Source organism: Crocodylus siamensis, chromosome 3 (genome assembly GCF_052110815.1).
Source record: "Crocodylus siamensis isolate JL-2025a chromosome 3, ASM5211081v1, whole genome shotgun sequence".
NCBI classification, from domain to species: domain Eukaryota; kingdom Metazoa; phylum Chordata; order Crocodylia; family Crocodylidae; genus Crocodylus; species Crocodylus siamensis.
The window spans coordinates 3,029,511-3,052,169 of record NC_143397.1 but is presented as its reverse complement, the minus strand read 5'-3'; the positions used below and the strand labels follow the sequence as shown (position 1 = coordinate 3,052,169).

Sequence of the window (22,659 nt, the reverse complement as noted above, 5' to 3'; positions counted from 1 at the left end):
TGCCAGATATTCAGGGGCTAATTACAGCCGGCTCCGGCCCCCGGGACCAGCAAAACCCTGGTGCGGAGGCTGCATGGATGGCGGGGACGCAGAGGCCCCATCTCCCAGCACCCCCACAGTCCCCCTCTGTGCCCCAGCACATGGTCACGTGTGTGGCCCTTTACCCCCAGCACCCCACAAGCAGGCTGCCCTTGCCTCTCTCCTGCCCCCAAGGCTCTCCTGGGCACGGGGCACAGGCTAGCTGCCCCCCAGCCCTGCCCAGCTCCGGGCGCCAGGCCTGCGGGGCCCCATTCGTGTCCCCCAGCCACCGCGAGGGGCCCTGAGGCCTGGCCTGCCATCATTAACCTGTGCTTTGCCTTTGCAGTTTTATGGGGCAGCCCGGATTTATGGCGGCAGCCCTCAATAGGCACCGAGAATTACGGCCGCTGCGATGCCGTAACTCTCCGGGGAGGCGGAGGGAGTGTCATGCGGCTGCAGCCTCGGGCAGAGGGACCGGCCCGGGGGGAAAGGGTCTGGGTTCGCCTGGGGAGGGGGCAAATCTCCCTGCTGCCCCGGCTCTGGCTCCAGGTCCGATTCCCCCCAGGTGGTGCAGCACAAACATGTCCCTCTTGCAGCATTTCTTCCTGACCCCCCCAGCCGCAGGCAGAGCCTGCGCTGAAGCATGCAACTGCCTGGCTCCTGCACCTTTCCTAACGGCGCAGTTGCTTGCAGCACTGGCTGCAGCTGCGATGTAGAGTCACTGATGCATCCCCCTTCCGGGACAGGGGTCTCCGCAGACCTGTTCGTGCAGGGGCACCGCTGCCAGCTCGGGCAGGAGCCGCGTGTGCCAGCCCTGCTGTCGCAGCCGCTGCGCTGTTGCAGCGACGCAGCACCCGGAGGTCACGCCAACGCCTGGTGCCTGGGGAGCGAGGCGGGCGGGGGTGCCCCGCATTCATCCTGGCCTTTCTTTGGGCGGCGGTGGCGGTATCGGAAAGCCATCCATTTGCCTCGCAGAGGCTGTCACGGGCCTGCTTCCCACCTCAAACGAAACCGTCACTCACCGCAGCTTTCCCGGACCCTAATTTATGGCCCCGATATTGGCTCGCCGGCCGCGCGGAGCCTGACAAATGAGCTCCTTTTATTCCTTGGCTGAGTTCATTTAACTTTGTTGTCTGGGCGGCTTGGCCGGGGGTAGGACTCTGGGTCCTGCACCCCCCACCCCCACCGCCGCCAGCATCTCCTCAAAGCAAACCTCGTTGCTCCCTGCAACGTTGCAGCCTCCCGGTCCCGGGACAGCTCAGGGGTCCCGCACAGAGCCCAGCAGCCCTGCTGTGGGCTGCTCCTGTCACCCCGCGGCTGGGGTGGGGGTCTGGACCCAGGCAGGTGGCACCAGGTAGGGTGAGGGGGTCTCTATTCCCCACAAGCTCCTCTGTGCACAACACTGGGGGTTGCCGCTGCACCCATCTGCCTTCGCCGGCACCCCCCCCGGGTGCAGAACCGGGGCCCTTGTGCTGGGCAGGGGCTGCAGACATGGGATACTGCTCCCAGCCCCTCTCCTGGGACTCCCACGCTCCCCTGCATCACAAGGGGAGTGAGTTTGCTGGGGCTCAGCCCAGGTCCAGGCACCCCCCCGCTGCTGGCCCCAGACCCGAGCCTCGTCTCTGCCTCGGATGCTGTGTGGACCCCAGGCGAGTGATGTCGGGGGGCAGTGGGGTGCAGCTCTGGGGCCGGATCCTGCCCCAGGCTTTCAGGTTGGAGGAGATGGCGGACACCCCCCCACCACGCGCGCACACATGAAAATGGGCTGTCATTAATCTCGGGGGCGTCTCTGAGCAGCGGGGGCCGGCGGGGACAAAGGGACCTGTCGGGGCCCTGCAGAGTGATGGCTCCCTGCGCCGGGCTGGAGAGGTGCACAAAAGCCCATTCAGGAGGCGCAGCCATTGTGGGCCGACAATTAGCTCCGGCGTGATGGATGGAGGGGAATTATCGGCAGGGTCGGGAATGGCTGCGGGGGGGGGATGCAAAGCCTGGGGGAGGCCGGATCCTTCCATCCCATCCCGTGCCCAGCCCGGGGCACAGCCGCGTACAGGGTGCCATGGGGTTGCCATCCCCGAGCTGTGCCCAGGGGGTGGCAGCTGGCACCTGGGTGCATCCACTGAGGGCAGCTTTGCACCCACCCCACTGACCTCAGCACCCTGGCGGGCGCTCGGTGCAGGCAGGAGGCTTGCTGGGAGCCCCTGGCAGCCAAGCACCCCGTTCCGCCCTGTCACTCCTCCCTGCTCCCCTCCAGAGGCAGCTGCATCGCTGCAGATCCGGAGCCTCTCCCTGCCCCGCCAGCCGTGGCATGGACCCCCCGGGCGGCGTGCAGCCCCTCCCACGTGGCGGGGGGTGGCACAGGGGCTGTGGAGTCCAGGGGCGGCTTCGCAGGGGTTGGGGGAGGCAGCGGGTGGCTGGCGCGAGGGCCCATTTCTCAGCATGGCTCATCTCGGCACCCCGTTGACGGATGGAAGGGGCTTAATTGCGCCGACAAGCAGCGAGCGGGACGCGGCGGCGGGTTCATTAGGGCTGACAGCGGGCGCATCAATCCGCCACGGCCTCTGGGGGGGGTCTGAAGGCCCAGGCCTCTGGTGCGGGGGGGCCTGCGAAGCACAGCCTCCGTGGCTTGGCGTAGCCCCTCGCGGCCCCCATCAGCACCGAGCCCCCCCCCGTCGGCTCCCCGTCTGGCTACGGCGGGCCCCGTATGCATGTGTACGCAACCTGGGTGTGCGCGGGCCCCAGTTGTGTGTGCACGACAAGGGCACTTCCTGTGTGTGTGTACCTGCGCCCACCTGCAGGGGCACCCCATAGGAGCGTGAACCCACTGTGCTCCTGTGTGCCCCCTGCGTGGACAGGTGTGTGCCCAGACACACTGCATGTGCACGTATGCCTGTCCCGGTGTGTGTGTGCATGCTCAGGGCAGGGGAGAGCGCTGTGTGTGGACATCTGTGTGTGCACTGCGCATATACATCCGTGTGCACATGTGTGCATGTATATTCATGGGTGCGCACACGGGCGTCCCTTCTAGTGGGGAGCCGGAGCCGGGCGTGCAAGCCAATCCAGCCACCTGTGTCCCTGCCTCCCTCCCCCTGTGCCAGCGCCTGGTAGCTGGTGATGGATGGCGCTGGGGTCAAAGGGCACCGTAGGGGTCGTGACCTGCTCAGACCTAACGAGGCAGCAGGGCTGAGCAGCCCAAGCTCACTTTCAAGCTTGCGGGTGGGCAGCTGGGGGGCTGCCCTGTTGGGGGGGCTGCGCCTTTGAGCCAGGACCCCCCCACGGAGGCTTTGGGCACGTGTGTGCCTGCCGCCAGGACGCGGGAGCAACACGCAGGCGGCTGGGGCGGGGGCCTGTAGTCCGTGACGAGGTGCTGGATGGAGCTGGGGTTGTACACAGATGCATACACACATGCGTGTCGTCGTTCCCCCCGCCCCCGCACACACACACACTGGTCCCCTGTACACACATACCACAAGAACACGCGTACACACTCTGCTCCCCCATGTGCACACATGCACAAATGCACACACACACTACTCCCCCATAGACACACACCACACACGTGCACACACATCCATCCTCTGCTCCCCCATACACATATACACACACACATATCCCCCACATACACACACGTTCCTTTGCATGCACAACACAATTTACATGCACACATACACACCCACACCTACAACACTGAACACACACACATGCATACACTGCTCCCCCATACACATATCACCAGTGTGCACACACGCACATACATACTCTGCTCCCCCATACACATATAGACACAAATGCACATGCACCTACACACACACTGCTCCCCCAGACACACACACACTGATCCCCCAAATACACACACCACACACATACATGCTCTGCTCCCAACACACACGGATGCACGCACACAAACACACATCCTCCATATACACTCACATTCTTTCAGATGCACAACACAATTTACACATGCACATATACCTACACCTACAATACTGCACACATGCTGCTTCCCCATATACACTAATATGCACAAGATAGTGTATGAAATTTAAATAACTCCTCCCCAACATGCCTACACACACACACACACACAACACCCACCACACACACACACACACACACACACCCTCATTTCCACAAACACACATGCACATTCCCTCACAGGCAAAGAAAGAGAGGCAAACCCCCTGACACACTCCCTTAGGCAACAGGCAGACACAGTCACCCAGGCGTGGCCCACACACCGGAGCACACCTCCACATCATGCACACACACAGCCAGACACACCCCCACATGCAGCCAGACACCGCTCACATAACTAACTCCCAACCACACACCCATCCCCGCAAACACCCCTGCGCCCTGCCTCCCCCCGCAGCCTCTACACACCCTTCTAGAAACACATGTGACCTCTGCCCCTCCACACCCAGGTGTACAAACACACATGCACATGGGCGGGCAGAGGAATGCCCCCACCAGGTCACCCATTCAGAGTCACACGAGCACGCCGTCTCGCTCGGGTATCCCCACACCACAAGGGCACAGCACCTTTTCCCCTTGCATGCATGTGTGCATGCACACCTATGCGTGCGCGTGCGCGCACACACACGAGCTGGGGAGGAGACACAAGGTCAAGCAATAAAAACTTTCAAGGTAAACACTGACATTCCTCAGCCCGGCTCCCACGCAGGGCTCTGGCTGCTGCTTCCGCTGCCCTGACTCCCAGCCGCACCCCGCACGCGGGTCTGCAACCGGGGCGGGAGATCTTCCTTGCCTCTGGACCGCGGCCACCTCTGGGGTGGAACGGCAGTCTTTACGATGCTACGCAAGTGGCGATTTCTTGTAACTTTTCGCAACGTCTACGTGAACGACTCGTAACGTGTACAAGTGCCCTAAGGCTGCTATGAGGCTCACTGCCCACCTGAACTGGCTGGCACAAAACGAGCAGCCCTGGGAAGAACGTACCAGCTAGCACGGCCTTCAGGTACGCTGTGGTTGAGACACGCAGAAGTGCCTGTAAGTTGGGAGCAGCACCTTAGCCCAAAAAGGTCGCTCCTCCAAGCGCCAGCTAGGCCTGATCCTGCTCAGCTTGGGAGAGAGAACAGGAGCCGAGGGGTTACCTATGACCTAGTGCTCCACTGCGCCTCCCGCTCCTTTCGCTTGTGCACTTACACATGCACACGCATGCAGCACCCCAGCTACATGCTGAGTCCCCTCCCTGCCATGCTGAGGCCCTGTCTTGGCCACCGCAGCAGGGTCTTTTCAATCAGGGAGCCACGGTTGCCCATGCCTGGCATGCCCCAGAGCCTGGCACAGCCCCCAGCCCTGAGCCAGGGGCCTGCCCAGCTGCCTTGTAAAGGGGCTATAGCGGGGCAGGCTCCATTTCACGACCCCTGGGAGGCAGCTCCTGCTCAGAGGCTGTTTCACACTTGGGCATCTTCAAAGCCCCTGGGCACCTGCACCTGGGGAGAGTTCAAGAGCCGGGACCAGCAGCTCGGGGGGTTTAGCTGGGGGGAAAGGGTGTGGGGACGCCCAGCCTGGCTGCAGGGGAGCCCAGACAGGCAGCCTGCCGGGGCCAGGGGCAGGTCCTCCTCCCCTCCCATTGCAAGGAGGGGGCCTGCGGGAGCAGGAAGAACCAGTTTCACGGCCCGGCGCTTGGATAAATATTGCTACAAAGGAGGGTCATAAATCCCCCGCGCCTCGCCAAGCCCCCACCTCTGGCCAGCAGCTGCTCTGTCTGCCCCCAGCCCAGCCCCCAGTCCCAGCTTTGCCCCCCGTTGTGTGCCACATGTTCCCTCCCCCCCGCTGCCCTGCCCAGGGAGGAGTATCCACCCCCTGGCCGGCTCCATGTGCTCCCAGGGCCCACGCCGACCTCCCAGTGCTGGGACAGACCTGGAGCAACAGATGCTTTGTGTAGATCCTACATAAACCACTGCCCTCAATACATCTGCTCCCAGGACAACAGCCGTGCATGGACCTTTCCAGAGCCCCTCACAGGAGAGCGAACTGGGCTGAAATGCAGCCACCTCTGGGGTGGAACGCGGCAGGCGCAGCAGCGTCAGCCAGCATGCACGACTCTGGCCGAGACGGTCGGGCAGGCGGCCAGGGCACAGGCACGAAGCCCCCAAGACCTGGGGTTTCAGGATCCGGGCGGGGGGGGGCAGAGACAACAGTGTCCAGCACAAAGCCTGGCGCAAGCAGAGAGGCTGCTGGGTAATTAGCATCCAGTGTTGGAGTTAATTAGCTCTGGAGAGAGAGATAACGAACCTGCACAGCCGCCCCTGTGTCCTGTCTCTCCCCTGTGATGGCCAGCCCCTGCGTGACACAAGTCTGCCGGGTCTCGGCCGCAGCCCAGGCGCCCTCCTAGCAGAGAGCAAGCGCCAGAGGGGATGGGAGGGGGTGACAACTCCCCCCCAGCAGAGCAGGCCCCTCCGCCCGCCTGCGAGCCCGCCTGGCCTTTCCCCGTTAATTAGCAAAGCATTAACCTCTGCCTGGGGTTGATGCGCTATCGAGCGGCGTGTTCATTAATCCAGATGCTGGCAAAGAGCCCTAATTAATCCGGCCCCGTGCGCAGGGGCCCGTAATTGTTCCCGGCCGGCCGGGGTGGGGGGAGAGAGGGCAAAGGTTAAATCATTTATCGAGTCCCCGCAATTGCAGCAGCGGCCTGCTTTCCCCGCTGGGGGCTGATAACACGGCCGCACTGATTTCCGATGAGAGGGCAGCTGTCCGTCAGGGACGGCGCAGCCCCCCCGGCCTCCCGGCGCGGCTGGGACGTGACTCCCAGCTCCCAACCGCAGCCCCTGGTATCCCAGAGCCAGCCCGGGGTGAATGCAGCACCCCCAGAGCACCCGCGGTTTAGCCCGCGGGCCAGAGCCCGGAGACGGACGCCGGGGGCGCCGCGGCACCCCGGTCTGCTCCCCCTGCCCGTACCTCGCTTCTGCATGAAGCCGAAGAGGTCGTCCAGGAACTCCTTGCGCTTGGGGTCGTCGTCCAGCTCGTACAGCTGCAGGGGAGAGAGGAACAGGGGTCAGCCTGGCTGCATGCCACGTGCCCCCTACTGCCAGCGGGGAGTCTCCGAGTGCTGGTGTGGGTCTGGGCGGAGAAGGGCTGCGAGCCCAGGCAGGACTCCAGCTTCTTGCGGCTTCCTGCCCCTCCACCTCCCTGGTGCCCGAGTCTGCCTCCCCCGGCGCCCGGCGCTGACCCTGGCTTGGATTCCCCGCTGGCTGCATTGAGACCGCAGCACAGGGACCGCAGCGCCCGCCCAGGTGCCCAGCCCTGCTCCGTGACCCGGGCTGTGGGGCTCACTCCCCACCACTGCAGCCGGAGCTGTCTCCAGCGCCTGGTGCCCGTGGAGAATCTGTCACGGTGCTAAAGCGTGGCCAGCGTCCGGCTCACCGCTGGCCTGGCAGCCAGCCCGATGCCGGTGCAGTGCCAGCCCTTTGAACGCCCTGCCGTAGGGCCCCAGGGCACCACGCCATGCCGTGGGCAGCTCCTGTGCTCCCAGCTACAGGCTGGGGAAAGGCTTCGTTACCCCCGATCCCAGCCACAGCCATGGCTGGGGATCCCGGGAGGTGCTCAGACACCCCAGCACGGGGGAGGCTAGACAGAGAGACAGACAGACTGTGAGGACAGACAGGAAGGGACGTACCTTGGGTGTACGGGGATGGACAGAGAGAGGGGCCAGACCTGCAGACAGACGGGTGGATGAGGTGTACGATAATCAGATGAGTGGATGGATGGACAGACAGAGACTCCCCTTCTCTTTCCCACAGCCCAGGAGATGGGGGTTTCTCAGAGCCGCTGTCGCAAGCCGCCCACGCCGAACGTCACGGCGCAGCATCACAACAGGAAGACAGAGCCCAAGCAATCGTGGGCAGGGCTGTCACAACACAGGGACACGGCAGCCACAGGCCAGGGACCTTGTCATGGCCTCGTGTGGCCACCACAGAGCAGGAGCAAAGCCATACCCTGCTGTCACATCATGTCATGACATGAGGCATGATTGTCATGACAGGGTTTGCAGGTATTGTGGCATAGGGAGTCTAGCTCAGCTTGGACATGCAACTGCCACGCAGTACAGATGTAGCCATCCTCATGTCCCAGGGCAGCTATTGTGATGTGAACCCCCAACCTTTGTGTCATGGGGTGCCACTATCATGATGCAGGCCACAGCGATCGTGACACACACCTATTATGCCACAGTGCGACTATCGCCACAGGGACAGCAAGGGCCATGCCTATACTATGCTATGACATGACCTTCACGGCATGGCTCCACTAGCACGATGTGCGTTGCACAGTCATGGCATGCAGCCATTGCAGTGTGTCATAGCAGGAGGTGCTGTCATGACATGATGCTGGTGTCATGACGTTAACTGTGCACATCAGGCTATGGCATGTGGCTATCGTGGCATAGTACCAGTGTCACGACATGACACGGCTATCACGCAGTGGCTGACCAATCATGATATAAGCCAGTAACGCGTGGCTATCGTGACATCTCACTGTTGTCAAGACATGGCACTGGTATCATGACCAATCAGCCATGCACCCATTACAACATGCATCTATCATGCTCGTTGCCACTGCCGTGACATGGGGGCTGCTGTCACGATAATGGGCTGCACCAATCATGCCATGTGCCTGCTATGGCATGTGGCTATTGCGACGTGGGCGGTGATATCGCAATATGGGGCTGTGACAACTGCAACGTGGGGGCACGACTGTTGTGCCTGGCTACCTGCATGCTCTGGGGCAGCCTCCACATCACAGGGACACAAGTGATACCCCCAGAGGGCAAAGGACAAGCCCAACCCCACGGAGCGAGCTCGCCGAGCTCCGTGCCCGCCCGTCAGCCACCCCAACGCCCCAGCCCAGCCGATGCTGCCTCTGCGTGGGGCTCCCGGCGGCCTGGGCTGTTTGCTCAGCGGGGTCAGAGCCCTCTGCTAAGGCCCGGTGCCAGCCAGGCTGCTGTCACCGTCTGGCAGGGAAGGCTGCCCTGGGTACACACACAGGGAATCCCCCAACAGGGCTGAGAAAGGGTCTGGCCAGGAGCTGGGTGATGGGCCCAGCTGGCAGAGAGCACGGGTCTTCCCATGGGAAGCTGTGGGAATCTCCAGATCAGAGTAGCCCTGTGCTGGGACGGCATCTGCAAAGGCAGGGGATGAGTTTGCTGTCCATGCACTGAGCTGTTGGAGGACCTGTGGAGCTGCCTCGTTCCTCCCCAGAGGTGGCTGCATTCCAGGGGAGCAGGGCAAAGGGGTCTCTGGGCACACGCAGTGCTTGGAAAAGTACCCCAGCACCAGCAGGAGGGACCAGAGCAGTGTCCAGCCTGGAGCCCTCTGAGTAATGAAGAAACAAATGCCCCCACTGCCGGGCTGGGTTAGGGTTAGGGTTAGGGTTAGGGTTAGGGTTAGGGTCAGGGTCCTTCCTCCCAAACCTCTCCGGACAGGGTGAACGGCACCTCTGCCATCAAGGCGCTGAGCGCTTTCCTGAGGGGTCCCTTCCTTGCACCCCCAACCATCCTGCTGGAGCACAGAGCTGCTTCATCATTTCAAGACATGAGCCACGCTGGCCACTGCACACCTGTGCGGGCGGCTGGCATGGCAGGAAGACCCAGAACCAGGGGTGCTGGTGCCCGGGAGCACCAGGACCACCGGGTATCCCTCGGCCACCTACACCCTTCATTGCTCTGGATCCCCACGTGCACCCTTCCACCACCAACCCCCCCCCACTGCCGGGATCCCCACAGGTGCCCAGAAGGGCACCACCTGTGTGCAAACCCCAGACTTTAGAGCTGTCCTAGGGACAAATATTTGAATTGGCTAGTGGGGGAAGGGAGGGAGGTGGAAGGGGACTGTGCCCCAGGCAGAGAGAGTGGCCCCCCCACCGCCAACAGGTAGCAGGAGCCTTGGACCTGGCAGACTGGGATGGCACCGACCCTGAGTGCAGGCAGGGGATGAAGGGGTTAATGCCAGGGCTGCTGAGATCTCCCCTCCAAGCACTGACCAGGCCTGCACTTGCTTTTCAGGGAGCTGATGATCTGGGGGGGAGCGCAGCATGGCAGTGCCAACCTCTGCAGTCTCTTTGCCAGGGTCCGGCTAGAAACATGCCAGGGATGGGGCTTCCACCCCAGAAGAGGCTGGAGCCCAGGGGGTGCACCGTGCTGGACCAGAGGCTCTGCTGTGGCCAGCACCGAGACTCCCTGCTGGCCTGGCACTGATACCAGGCAGCACAGAAACCGCGCCAGCCACCGTGTCCTGGGCGGTCCCTGCAAGGTCCAGACTAAGACATCTCTGCTCCAGGCTGCATGCAGTGGATGTGCTCATGAATGGGCTCTGGGGAAGCTGCTGCTTGGGTGCGTTTCCCTTCTCTGCAGTGCCCCATGCCTGCATATGACAGGGCGGTGGAGCCTCCCTGCATCCTAGAGGAGAGGAGGCTCCTGGCTGCTGTCTAGCGGGAGGCTGCGGTGGAAAGGGATGCTTGACCCAGGACCTATCGATGATACGATAAGCACAGTTTGTCCCATGTCGCCAAGGAGTGATGGATGGGAGACGCAGCTGATGGATGGGCCGGGGGCACAGAGGGGACGCGGGTGTAAGGACAACAGTGCAGGTGCCTCTGCAGGGCTCAGCACAGCTGGCTCAGTCACGCCAGTGGGCGTGGGCCACAGGTTTGCCAACCCCTTCCCCTCAGCCTCAGCAGGACCAGGCCACGCTTGCTGCTGGGCAGCTTTGTAGTGAGGCACTGGGGTAAGCGTGCATGGTGCACCACATAGGCTTGTTAGTGCATCTGTGAGCTGTACGTGCATGAGCACATGTGTGTCCATGTGTGCTAGCATGTCTGTGAGCACTGGGTGTACCAGCCACATGTGGATATAAGCCTGTGAGTATAGGCATGCATACATGCATCTCAGGGGATCTGTGGCAGGTGTGTGCCAGTGGAGCCAGTGGAGCTGTGATACCATTTGTGAATCATGAGAGTGTGTGCAAGCTGGCAAATGTGTGTGTGGGGGGGCATGTGAACACTAGTCTGTGGGTGTGAGCAAATCTCTGAGGCTGTGTGCATATATATCATATAGTCATAGAGACATGGGGCTGGAAGGGACTGCTGGAGATCACAGCTAGTCCAAGCCCTGTGCGAACCAGCCTGGACAAACCCACTGTCTGACCTCCGAGCAAAACTCCCAGCAACCCTGACACAGCTCCAGGCATCACCCCCGACCCTGTCCCAGGGAAAGCAGGGGGACTGCGGCAACCAACGTCCTGCTGCTGCAAAGGGGGTTCATAGACACTCCAGAGACCCCAGGCAGAGGCCATGCCCCTGCTGCAGAAGGCAAACCCCCCCAGTCCAGACCAGTCTGAGCAGGGAGGAAATCCCTCTTGACTCCAATTTAGCATTGGTCTGACGCTGAGCAAAGGGGCAAGTCCCTCTAGCCAGGACCCTCAGGGTTGGTCCTGGCAGGAGCATTGGCACAGCCCAGCCCCATCCCCAGCCTGGGCTGCAGCACCCAGCGCCTCTGGGGGAGGCTTCAAATCCCCCTTGCACATGGATCAGAAAAGGGAGTCTGGGTCAGTGTGTCAGTGGTGCATGCGCCACTGCCTGCCAGTTGCTCTGGAAGCCCAGGCACACCGGTGGTTGCATGTGCATGCTGATGGGTACACGTGCATGTGTGTGTAATGCCTGTTTGTTTCACTGCCTAGTGGACAGAGTCCAGCGGCAGCCACGGGAGTGCTTCACAATCCCTGGGTATGACACGCTGTCTCTTGGACCAAATTCCTCCCTAGGGCAGTGCCACTGATTTCAGTGGAGGGCCTTGCAGCCTCCAGCCTCCCCTCTGCAGGCAGCGAGAGCCCAGACACATGGTGCAGGTGTGCTGGAAGCTCAGGTGCGTCCTGCCAGGACTCAGGCACTGCTGAGGAGGGCGCTGGAGGAGCAGGAGTTGTCACCCATGTTGGCTGTGGTGTGTGTGTGATGGTGAACATGTGTGTTGGCAGTGGTACATGTGTGACAGTAAACATGTGTTGGCCGTGATACATGTGACAGTGAATGTGTGCATTGGTGGTGGTACGTGAATGTGACAGTGGATGCGTGTGTTGGCAGGGATAGGTGTCACAGTGAATAGATGTCATGTGTTGGTGGTGGTATACGCATGTGAGGATGAATGTGTGTTGGTGGTGGTAGTGGTATGTGTGATAGTGTTTGTGGGTGTTGGCAGTGGTACATGCATGTGAAGGGGAATGTGTGTTAGCAGTCATCTGTGTGTTAGAGTGAGCATGCGTTGGCAGTGGGACATATGACAGTAAATATGTGTATTGGCAGTGATAGTGTGATAGTGAATGTTGGTGGTGGTACGTGTGACAGTGAACATGTATGATGTGTGTATTGGCAGTGGTATACGCATGCAATAGTGAATGTGTGTTGCTAGGGGTACATGTGTGCAATAGTGAACATGTGCACTGGTGGTGATGTGTGTGTGACAATGAATGTGTGGGGGCTGACGGTGGAACATGCGTGTCCTAGTGTGTGGTGGCATTGGCGGTGGTGCCTGTGGTGGCCGGTGCATGGCTGGGTGGGTGGCGGGACACACGTGTCTCGGCAGCGTTGCGTGTGCATGTTGGGCAGGTGTCCCAAGCCTTGCCCTTCCCCCTCTCAGTGCCAGAGGAAGAGGGACGCCCGCGGCGTGTCAGCAAAGGGCATCAGACCACGTCAGGACGGACCCAGATGTGCCGCACCCGGGAGCTGCTTTGGACTTGCCCCCAGTCCAGCAGCAGGGAGACCCTGCTGGCTGTCTGGACGGCCCACCAGGAGACCCAGCACGTTGCTGGCAGGACACCAAGGCCACGGGCCTCAGCGTGACCCCAAACCCTGGACCGCTGCCTGCACCAGAGCACAGGATGCCGGGAGGGTGGGGGGACAGAGAGGACCAAAGCGCTGGATCAATGCCCTGGCCATAAAAGTCAGAGCCCTGGCAGGAAAAATGAGCGCGGATCGAAGGGCTGATAGAGGCGGCCGGCGGAGGATGAAGAACCATTGAAAAGAAACAAAAGTGGGCAAGCAGGGATGGATGGCCGGGCCGTGCACAAAGGAGCCGGCGCCGCACCCTGGCCCCGACAAAACAGAGTCGTTTAAAAGCCAATTACCCTAGCGCACGCCATGGCAGGTTCCCCCCCAGACATAACTCACCTGCACCAGCAGCGTGGGGGGGCAGAGGATGCACAGAGCCCAGGGCGCCGGGCGGGCAAGGATCCAGGTTTCCCTGAGCCCCGCAGCAGCGGGAGGGGAGCCCGGAGGCAACGGCAGAGAGGCTGGGTGAGCCTGGCACCCAGGGGGCTCAGCAGCACCCTAGCCAGCGTGGAGCAGAGCCCTGCAACCACTCGTGTCATACGCCGGGATGGGGTATATGAGCAGAGCTAACCCCAGAGCCAGCCCCAGGCCAAGACAGCTGAAGATTGCCAACCCTGTCCCTCAGCCTGTCTTGCCCTGGGACACGGACCCACGGTGCTGGATGCATGCCTGCCTGGTTCAGTGTCAACATGGGGGTTCATCAACTCCATCTCCAGTTAGGCTGGTGCACGGGCCAGGCTGGCTCCAGGCCGATGGCTGGGTCATGCCATGTCCTGCACTGGGGAGCTCCACCGGAGCTGGAGAGGACAGGATCAGGACACATCTGCAGGTGCTTTGGGAGCAAGTAACACCTCCCGAAGCTCTGAGCGCTGACTTGGACACGGGAGCTCGACGCACGCGCAGAGAGAGCCGGGTTTGTACAGCACCTGGCGCGAGAGGGGCAGGGGCCTGCCACCCCATGCACACCGAATAATAGCAGCTGGGCTACCAGCTGCCTCGGCGGCAATGTCGCTAACAGGCACGGAGGTGGGAAGAGGCCTCCAGGCAACAGACGCCTGGGCTGACAGCTAGCTGGACCCCCAGGGACACAAGAGGCCACGTCCCTTCCCGTGCCCGAGGCTGGTCTCTGGGCAGAAGCCAGACCCCGCAGCAGGAGCTCCTGCTCCCTTGGCCCAGCTCGTGCTGTGATCAGTGTCTCCGGCGAGAGGGAGGGAGACCCCCCTGCTCCAGCAGCGAGGCCAAGCTGGGAACCAGCCACGCGCTCATGGGGAAACGCTTTCCGGGCCCCGGAGCACAGGGCGTCCGGACACGGCCCCCGCAAGGATTGCGTTTCCTTCCTCCCGGCCCCGCCGCCAGCCCACAACGCTCTGCTGGTTCCCCATAAACCTGTCTCGGTGCCGTTCCAGGCCCCTGCCCTGCTGCCTGTCTGGGGGACTCCCTGCCTGGCTGTGGTTGGGGCTGGAGCAACACCAGCGTATCCTGTTCGCCCCGTGAAGGTGACTCAGACGCCCCCAGCCTGGCTCAGGTACAGGAACACAAGGACACCAGCAGTGCCAGGCTGGTCCATCTCGCCCCCATCCTGTGGCAGGGGTGGATGCTGTAGAGGGAGAGCATCGAAGCGGGCTTCTCTAACCCCTATTCAGTACCATCCCACCAGTGTCCACCATTATGGGCTCAGAGATGCCAGAGAAAACATCTCCACCTGTTCTGTTCAATAGCCATCAATAGATCCAGGTCCATGAATGTGTCCAGGCTCTCGCTCTCTGCCTTCACCCCCTCCTGCGGCGATGAATTCCACGAGTTAACGACGCATTGAGTAAAACGGTCCTTATCTCCTGTTAGTCTTAAACCCCTCACCTACTCGTGTCAGTGGGTATCCTGAGAACTGGTGAACAACAGTTCCCTGGTCACTTGGTCCACAACCTTCATGGTTTTATAGACCTCTGTCCTATCCCCCTTTGGCCTTCTCCTCTCCAAACAGTCCTGGGTTGTTTTAGTCTCTCCTGGTCTGGCAACTGCTCCAGGCCCCTGACTATGCTCTTTGCCATTCTCTGCACTTCTTCTAATTCGACTACATCCCTTTTGAGATGTGGCCAGGACTGCACACAAGCACACAAGCTAAGCTTGTTCCACCCCAGGCAGCAGAAAGCACAAAGGAGCCTGTCAGCAAATGGAACATGGGGGCACATTGGGCACATGCATGTGCATGGGTGTGTGTTGGTGCACACGCGTGCTGGCAGCAGCAATGCTGTGTGGCCTTGCTGCTGCTGCAAGCTGATGAATGCATGCATGTGGGTGTGTGTTGGTGTCTGTGTGTGCTAGTGCTCACCATGTGCGCGGGCTGGCAGACCAGGGTATGGCACTGGGAGTTGTTTGCTGGGAGCTTTTGTTAGAGAATGGGTGAGTGTGTGTGTGTGCAAGTGTATGCAAATGTGTACACATGAGTGTTAGTCAGCCGGGGAGTGTGTGTGCTGGTGAACATGCTGGTGAGTGGATCAGCAAACAGATATGGGTAAGAAGGTATGTGCGAGTGTACTGACAAATGCGTGACTGAGTGCTTGTATGCACACAGCTGTGTGCGTGTGGGCTAGTGAACCAGAGACTGCTGGGGGTGGGGGAGTGTGTGCTGGGAAGTGCACTAGTGAGTGTGCCAGTGAGAGTGAGGGGGTGAGTGTATATGTGTGCTGGTGAACGGGTGAGGGGCCGTGTGTGTGTACTGGTGAATAGGTGAGCATGAATGTGTGTGTGTGCTGGTGAACAGGCCAGTGTGGGTGAGTGTGTGCGCTGGTGAATGTATGTGTGTGTGCTAGTGAATGGGTGTGAGTGCTTGTGCCCGTGGATATGTGCACGCTGGTGTGTGCTGGTAAATGGATGGTGTGCGTGCGCGTGCTGGTGAACAGGTGGGTGCTGGGACCAGGCAGGTTCCCAGCACGCGCCCCCCTCTCTTGGCTACCCCAGCCCAGAGGGACCAAACTGCCGATGGGAGTCAGGCCCAAGCTGGGGCGGGCTGGAGGGAAGATCCCGTGTGCCCAGTCATGTCAAGCCTCAAGGAGCTACGGACGGGGCCCCCTCCACCTCCCAGCAACGTGCAGCCTCCTCTGGGCAGAGCACGGCAGCTCTTCCGCGGCGCGCTTCACCGGCGCCGGGAAAGAGGTGACGACGGAGCCCGTGTCTGGCTGGGGGCACAAAGGAGGAAGGACAGGACCCTGGAGCTGGAAGCCGGCCAAGCCGCCAGCGCTTGCAAAACCTGCCCCCAAGGCTCAGGTCAAGGTTCCCGGGCAGAAACGAGCACGAGGCCACGGACGGCGCCGGGAGCGCATGGCTGTCCCCGGCGTGGCTGCGCAGAGAGGGGCACGGCCAGGGGAGAGGCGGGTGCGGGGGATAAGCTATGCACCTCTCCCTGGCTATCTCCCACCTGGAGCCCTGCAGCCTGCTCCCAGCTAGCACCTAGGGCCCAGCTCCCTCTGTTCCCCTGCTCCCCCCCCAGCGCCGGCCGTGGACCTTCCCCAGCTTTTGGGCAACGAGACTGGGACACAGATCCAGACGCCCCAGACCCCGAAGCACCTGCTTCATGGCTGGTCCTGGCCAAGGTAGCCGTGGCACAGACAGGGCCTGGGGTGCCAGCACGTGGCTGAGCTGGGCTGTGCCCAGGATGAGGGTGTTTCTCTGTGCCGCTGCCCAGCCCCGACCTGTTCTTCCGAGAGTCTCTATGCTCGACTGGCCCCGACTCTGATGACCGAAGCCCAGGTCTTTGGTTCTGGGGGAAAACCCTTCCTGACCCCAGCTCTTCTCCATGAGCAAGGGGCCAAACCCAGCCAGAGCCAGCCCGGGGTCTATTCTTCAGTGTGCAGGAGCAGCTGGCATGTGACGATGGGCACAATACCCAGAAGGGCAGGCACGAATGTGTTCATGCATGTGCACACACAGGCACACAAACACATGTGTGTGCACACAGGCACACAAACACATATGTGCATGTACATCGTGTGCAAACAGATACAGGCATGGACTACATACACACATGTATCTAGTGTGCAAACAGGCAAGGGCATGGGCTACTTGCACACAGACATGTGGGTGCACATATTATCACACAAACGTGTGTTTGTGTATATGGCAGGTGTACAAATACATGTGTGCATGTACATAGTGTGGAAACACAAATGGGCACAGACTACATGCCCACCAACACATGGGTGCATATACTATTATATAAACACATGTATGCATGTACACAGCAAGTGTACAAATATATGTGTGCATGTTCTTAGTGTGCAAACACACACAGGCATGGACTACATGCCCATGCACATGTGGGTTCACGTATTACTACATGAACACACATGTGCATGTACATGGCAGGCGTACAAACACGCGTGAGCATGCATACACATGCCCAGCCCCTAGGCAGTTGTGCAAGCCCCCTGCGGCGGCAGCGGTGGCGGCAGGCGGTGACCTCTGAGCGGGCCCTTTTTAATCGTGGGCGTATTGATATAATTAGTAACTCATTTAACGCCATCGATGGAGCGATATTCCTCTATAAACACCAGTATTAAACTGTCAAGGCCCAGGATCGATACCCCACCCGCAGCTCCCCCTGCCCCTGCTAACGACCCACGCTGGGACGCAGACAGGCAGCCTCTTCATTAGCCTCCGCAAGCCATTGCACCCCCCCAGGCTGCCCCCCACCTAGTGCAGGTCCCCCCGGCCCCCGCCTGGTCCCCTAGTCCGACTCGGTGCTGGTGGCACTGGCACCCGGGTCCCGGGGCAGGGCCATGCACCTACCCGCCCCCCTGCAGTGGCTCCCAGCAGGGACCCCCGAGCCCATCTGCCAGCCCGCAGACTTCAGGGCTATGGCCAAAGAGCCCCCCCACCCCCCAGCCCGTTGCCATGGAGATGTGTTTATTACTTAAGCGCTGGGGATAATGGGGGCTTATCCAGCGAGGTCAGAGGTCACTGGGTCGAATGCACTGTTATTAAAAGCATGGGACAAAACTGCTCGGCTCTTTATTCCTCCCCCCCCGCCACGCACGCACTTTCTAATGATGGGTGACAGGAGAACCTGCCAGCGCCTCTAACCGGCTGCAGCCAGGCGGGAGTGTGATCATCACCCGCAGCCATGACACACATTCGTGTCCATGCACACACATGCACACACACGTGTACATGCACACACACATGCACATGCATGCATACACACATGCACATGCATGCATACACATGTGCACACATTCATTCACACCTCCATGCATGCACACACACACATGCATACACGTGCCCGCACCAGCATACAAACATACTTGCATACACACAGCCATGTATGCACACATGCAGACACCCAGACACGAACACACATGTGCACACAAAGACACGTGCATGTACATATACATGCAAGCACACATACAGAGATATACACTCATACATACAAGCATACATGCATGTGTGTACACACATGCATGCACACACTCACTCGTGGCTGACAGCTGTACAGCCTGCTGCAGGCTGCCCTCAGTCCTGGGGGTGGCTGGCCACATTGCACCATCAGTCCAGCCCCGTGTGCAAAGGTGGCTCACCATCCTCTAAGCCCTGCCCAACACAGACCTGTGCCCGGCTGCGACAGTTGGGCAGGGAGCCAGGAAGGGATGCAGCCTCCCCCTGCAGCTATGAGCCAGCAGCTCCCCTTGCACCCCAGCCTGGGTAATATTGGGCACAGGGACCCACTTTGAGGAGCTGAGCTCAGAGGGCGGAGGGGATATGGATAGGGGTCTCTCCCCACTCCCTGGGCAGCTGGGGGCTGGCACAGGGGCCAAGGCAGAGCACCCACAGCATAGCCAGGCACATGCCCAGGAGTTTCTGGGGCTTGCAAAGCGCTGCCGAGGAGGCAGGCTGGGGGTTGGGGCTCTGCCACCGCCTGCCTGGGTGGCCCTGGCCAAGTTCTTTTGCCTCTCCATGCTGACTCATGTTTCCAAGGTGCTCAGTGCTGTACAAACAGCAGAGGCATCCTCGGCCTGGACCTCGGCAGGGTAACAGTGGCCATGCTGCTGCTGCAGTACAAGATCCACCCCTCCCCACGGGGGAGCGCTGAGCAGAGCCTGAGCCTGGGGGGACCCCAGGATGCCCTCCCACAGGCCGCGGGGACTCAAGTCCCATTGCTCGGAGCTGTACGGGGCTCCCTCCTCCCTGGTCTGTGCGAACGCTGGGTGCTGCTCACACCTTGCTTTGTGCCCTGCTCTCCTGGGCAGCAGTGCCTGGGCGCTCTGCAAAGCCACAGAGCCCCGAGCTCCGCCACTGCATCTCTGCATGACGTGGGAGACTCTCCCGGTCCCACTGTGCCTCCCCTGGGGTCTGCGGGGTCCGAGCACGCAGCTGAGTGCCCGGGCATTGGGGCCCCTCCACTCTGGGCCCCCCCCCAGGGTTTGCCTGCTTATCAGAGCACAAACTGCACATACAGCACCAAGCACGCCAGGGCCCTGACCTCGATGGCGCGCTCCTGCCCCTGCTGCCATGCAGCTGCTGAGCGGTGCGAGCCCCCTTCAGCCCCTGTGGCTGGGATAGAGCAAAGAGGACCCTTCCCCTTTCTTCCTTCTCCCCTGGCAGGGGAAGTGAGTTGGCAGGTCTCAGCTCACCCCCACGGCCTGTCCTTCCACACAGCCCCCATGACCTTGGAGCCGGTGCTGTGCCCCCTCCCCACCATGTCCCAGCTCTTAATGGGGCCCGATCGCGCCGTTAATAAGTTAATGGTTAAGGGGCTGCTGCTCATTAAGGCTGGAGCTGTCGCCAGCCTGGGAAGGACACGGCGTCCTGCCAGCTTGGAAGTGGGGACGGCACCCCGCCGCCCCTGTTCCCCTTCTGTTCTCTTCCAGCTCTCCCCAGCACCAGCAGCACCCCATGCCCCAGCGCCGCCTTCACCGGGGGCCCCCCATGCCCCGTGCCACTGCCTCTTGGTGCAGAGCTGGGCTGCGGGGTCCTCCGGTGCCAGGGCCCCCCACACACCACCAGCCCCAGCTGTGGGTGTTCCCTGTCCCTGGTGGCCCATGGGGCCTGCAACCCAGCTGCGACCTCCCCGCTTTGGCCAAATAGCCCCTTTCCCCCGTGGTTAATGGTTAACCGGGGCGGGTGGTTCTTCCCCGGCGTGGGTGCCCACGTGGGCTTGCGCTTGCACACATTAACCCGGCCCGGGGAAAGGTGAGCACGTGTTTGCTCCGGGTGCCGGCCTTGGGATCCAGGAGGGGCTGAGCTCCCGCCCCGAGGAGCCGCAGCAGGGAAGCCCCCAGCCTTCACAGCTTTCTGGGGCTGGGGCATGCGGGGTCCGCTTTGCCCCCGACGCAGCCTGGGCATGCAGGATCCTCCGTGTCCCCACGTCACAGGCACCGGGAGGTGAAGGGATGTGCCTGGGGCTGCACAGGGAAGCAGTAGCGGAGCCGGAGCTGACCTCTGAGTGTTCGGACGGCCCCTTTGCAGAGTCATAGAGAAGCAGAGCTGGAAGGGAGCTCCGGGGGTCCCTTCTGACCCCACTTTTATGAATCTATGACTCTATGACCCTCAGCCCGAGGGAGGATCAGCCCTGTGCAAACCCGCCCAGACAAACCCATTGTCCAGCCTCCAAGCACAACAGTCCCCCTGACACAGCCCCAGGTACCACTTTCGACCCTGCCCCAGGGAAAGCAGGGGGCCACGGCCGCCAACGTCCTGCTGCTGCAAAGGGGGTTCACAGACACTCCCGAGACCCCAGGCAGGGCCGTGCCCCCGCTGCAGAGGGAGGCAAACTCCTCCCAGTCCAGACCAGTCTGAGCGGGGAGGAAATTCCCTTTTGACCCCAATTTAGCATTGGTCTGACCCTGAGCAGAGGGGCAAGACCCTCCAGCCAGGACCGCGAGGAGCCCGGGCTGCAGCAGCACCAGCGCCTCTGGGGGAGGCAAAACCCCCTTGGCACGTGGCACAGAAAGTGGGGGCAGGGGCACCAGCAACACACAGAAGCCTGGGAAACCCCCATAGCAGAGCACAGGCATCGCTATGCCTAGATTAGCCCAGCCCAGTGGCTGCCCAGCCTCCTCTTAGACATGTCCTGTCCGGGTTCCCTCCCCTGCCCTGCTCTGCCCCTCTTCTTGCCCCTGCCCAAAGCCAGGACCATCTGAAGGGGTGCAGGCTGCCCCACCTCATCTGAAGGTGTCGCCCGGCTGCTGGGCAGGGGAGGGGATGTGCTGGCTGGGCACAGAGCTCCAAAGCCTCTAAGTCCCCCATGGGGCTGCTGTGCAAAGCCAACAGACCGTGGGGGCCTGGCCGTCGGGGGGGCAGCAGGCCCAGCAGCGTGGACAGAAGGGAAAGCAGTAGCCGCATGGGAGCCTAGGGAAGCTGCCCTGGAGCACGAGTTGTCAGCTGGTCTCAGAGCCATGTAAAGGGCAGGATAGATCCCTATCCCTGTCCATGTCCTACAAATGGGGAAAAAGGTGGAAGGCAGAAAAGGGGCATGACCAAGGCCTGGGGAGGAGACAGTGGCAGAGAATGCAGGAGGCCGGGCTGCGGCTGGGGACAGAGCAGGCAGGGGACGGTGTTCTCACCAGGCAGGGAGGAGATGCTGCACACACACTGCATGTATGCACATGTACACACACGCACTCATGCATGTGCAGACACACAGACACCAACATGCACATGCATACACACATGCCTATATGGACACATCCTTACATGCACACACAGACCCATGCACATACACACACACACCTACCTGCAAACATGCACAAACATACACACACATACACCCTCATGAACATACATACATGCATGCACACACATACGCACTTGCATACACCTATGCATATACACAAAGACATACATATGTACACCTATCAGCACCCCCCTTCATGTACACACATCCATGCCTGCACACACACATACATACAGACATGCCTGCATACACACCTATATACATGCCTGCACCCCCCCGTGGACATGCATCCATGCATGTACGCATACACACATATACACCTCTGCAGGCACATCCATACATGCATATACAGACACACACACATATACCTCCTCCACATGCATGAGCACACACTGACACCCCAACTCCCACATGCATACGCACACCCCTGCCCCCAATCCAGGCCCTTCCTCTGCCCACACACAAGTGCCTCAGCCCATGGCAGCCACAGGTTTGGGTGCTGGGACCTGGGTGCTGGGACCCGCTGGCCGCACTGAAGGCAGGGCTGGCAGGGGCACCACAGCCAGGTAGGACCCAGTTCTGATGCTGCAGGCAGGATCTGACCCCTTATCACGCTGGGTGCTCAGATCAAGTGCTTGCAATGGGGCATCAGCGGCCACTCAGGCCCGCTGGGTCTCTTCCCTGCCCAGAGCCAGGCCTGCCCAGGAGTCAGGGGGTGCACCGCAGCATGGGCGGCTGCAAGGGGGTCCATGGCTGGCCCCGCCCTGCCTCCAGGCAGCTCCTTGCCTTGGGCCCAGACCCCCAGGCCGGGGGCTGGGGAACGTAGCCCGCTCCTCCCCCCTGCCCAGCCATGATTAGTTCATGGCTGGAGCCGACAGGAAGTCAATGAGGGGATTTGTTCAGGTTAACCTCTGCGACCCCTGCCTGCCGGCCCAGCCTGACAGGCCACTCACCCCTGGAGGAGCAGGGGCAGGGGCCGGTTGGGCAGGGCAGGCCCTGGCGCAGCTGGGGAGCAGGCGCTATACTGCTGCACTGAGGCAGCACACACGTGTGTGCATGACATGCACTCACATGTGCATACATGTGTGCCTATAACCTGCACACACATGCATGCAACCACACATGTACAAAATGCA

The 22,659-nt window shown here is 61.2% G+C and overlaps 1 protein-coding gene across 1 annotated transcript in view; it reads right to left on the bottom strand.

Moving 5' to 3' along the window:
* ARID3C (AT-rich interaction domain 3C) overlaps nt 1-22,659 on the bottom strand; it is a 43,270-nt gene that overhangs the window by 7,420 nt on the left and 13,191 nt on the right. The window contains exon 2 of the mRNA XM_090037558.1: nt 6,940-7,012. Within this exon, the coding sequence (XP_089893684.1) occupies nt 6,940-7,012 (73 nt within the window). The remainder of the gene's footprint in view (nt 1-6,939; nt 7,013-22,659) is intronic.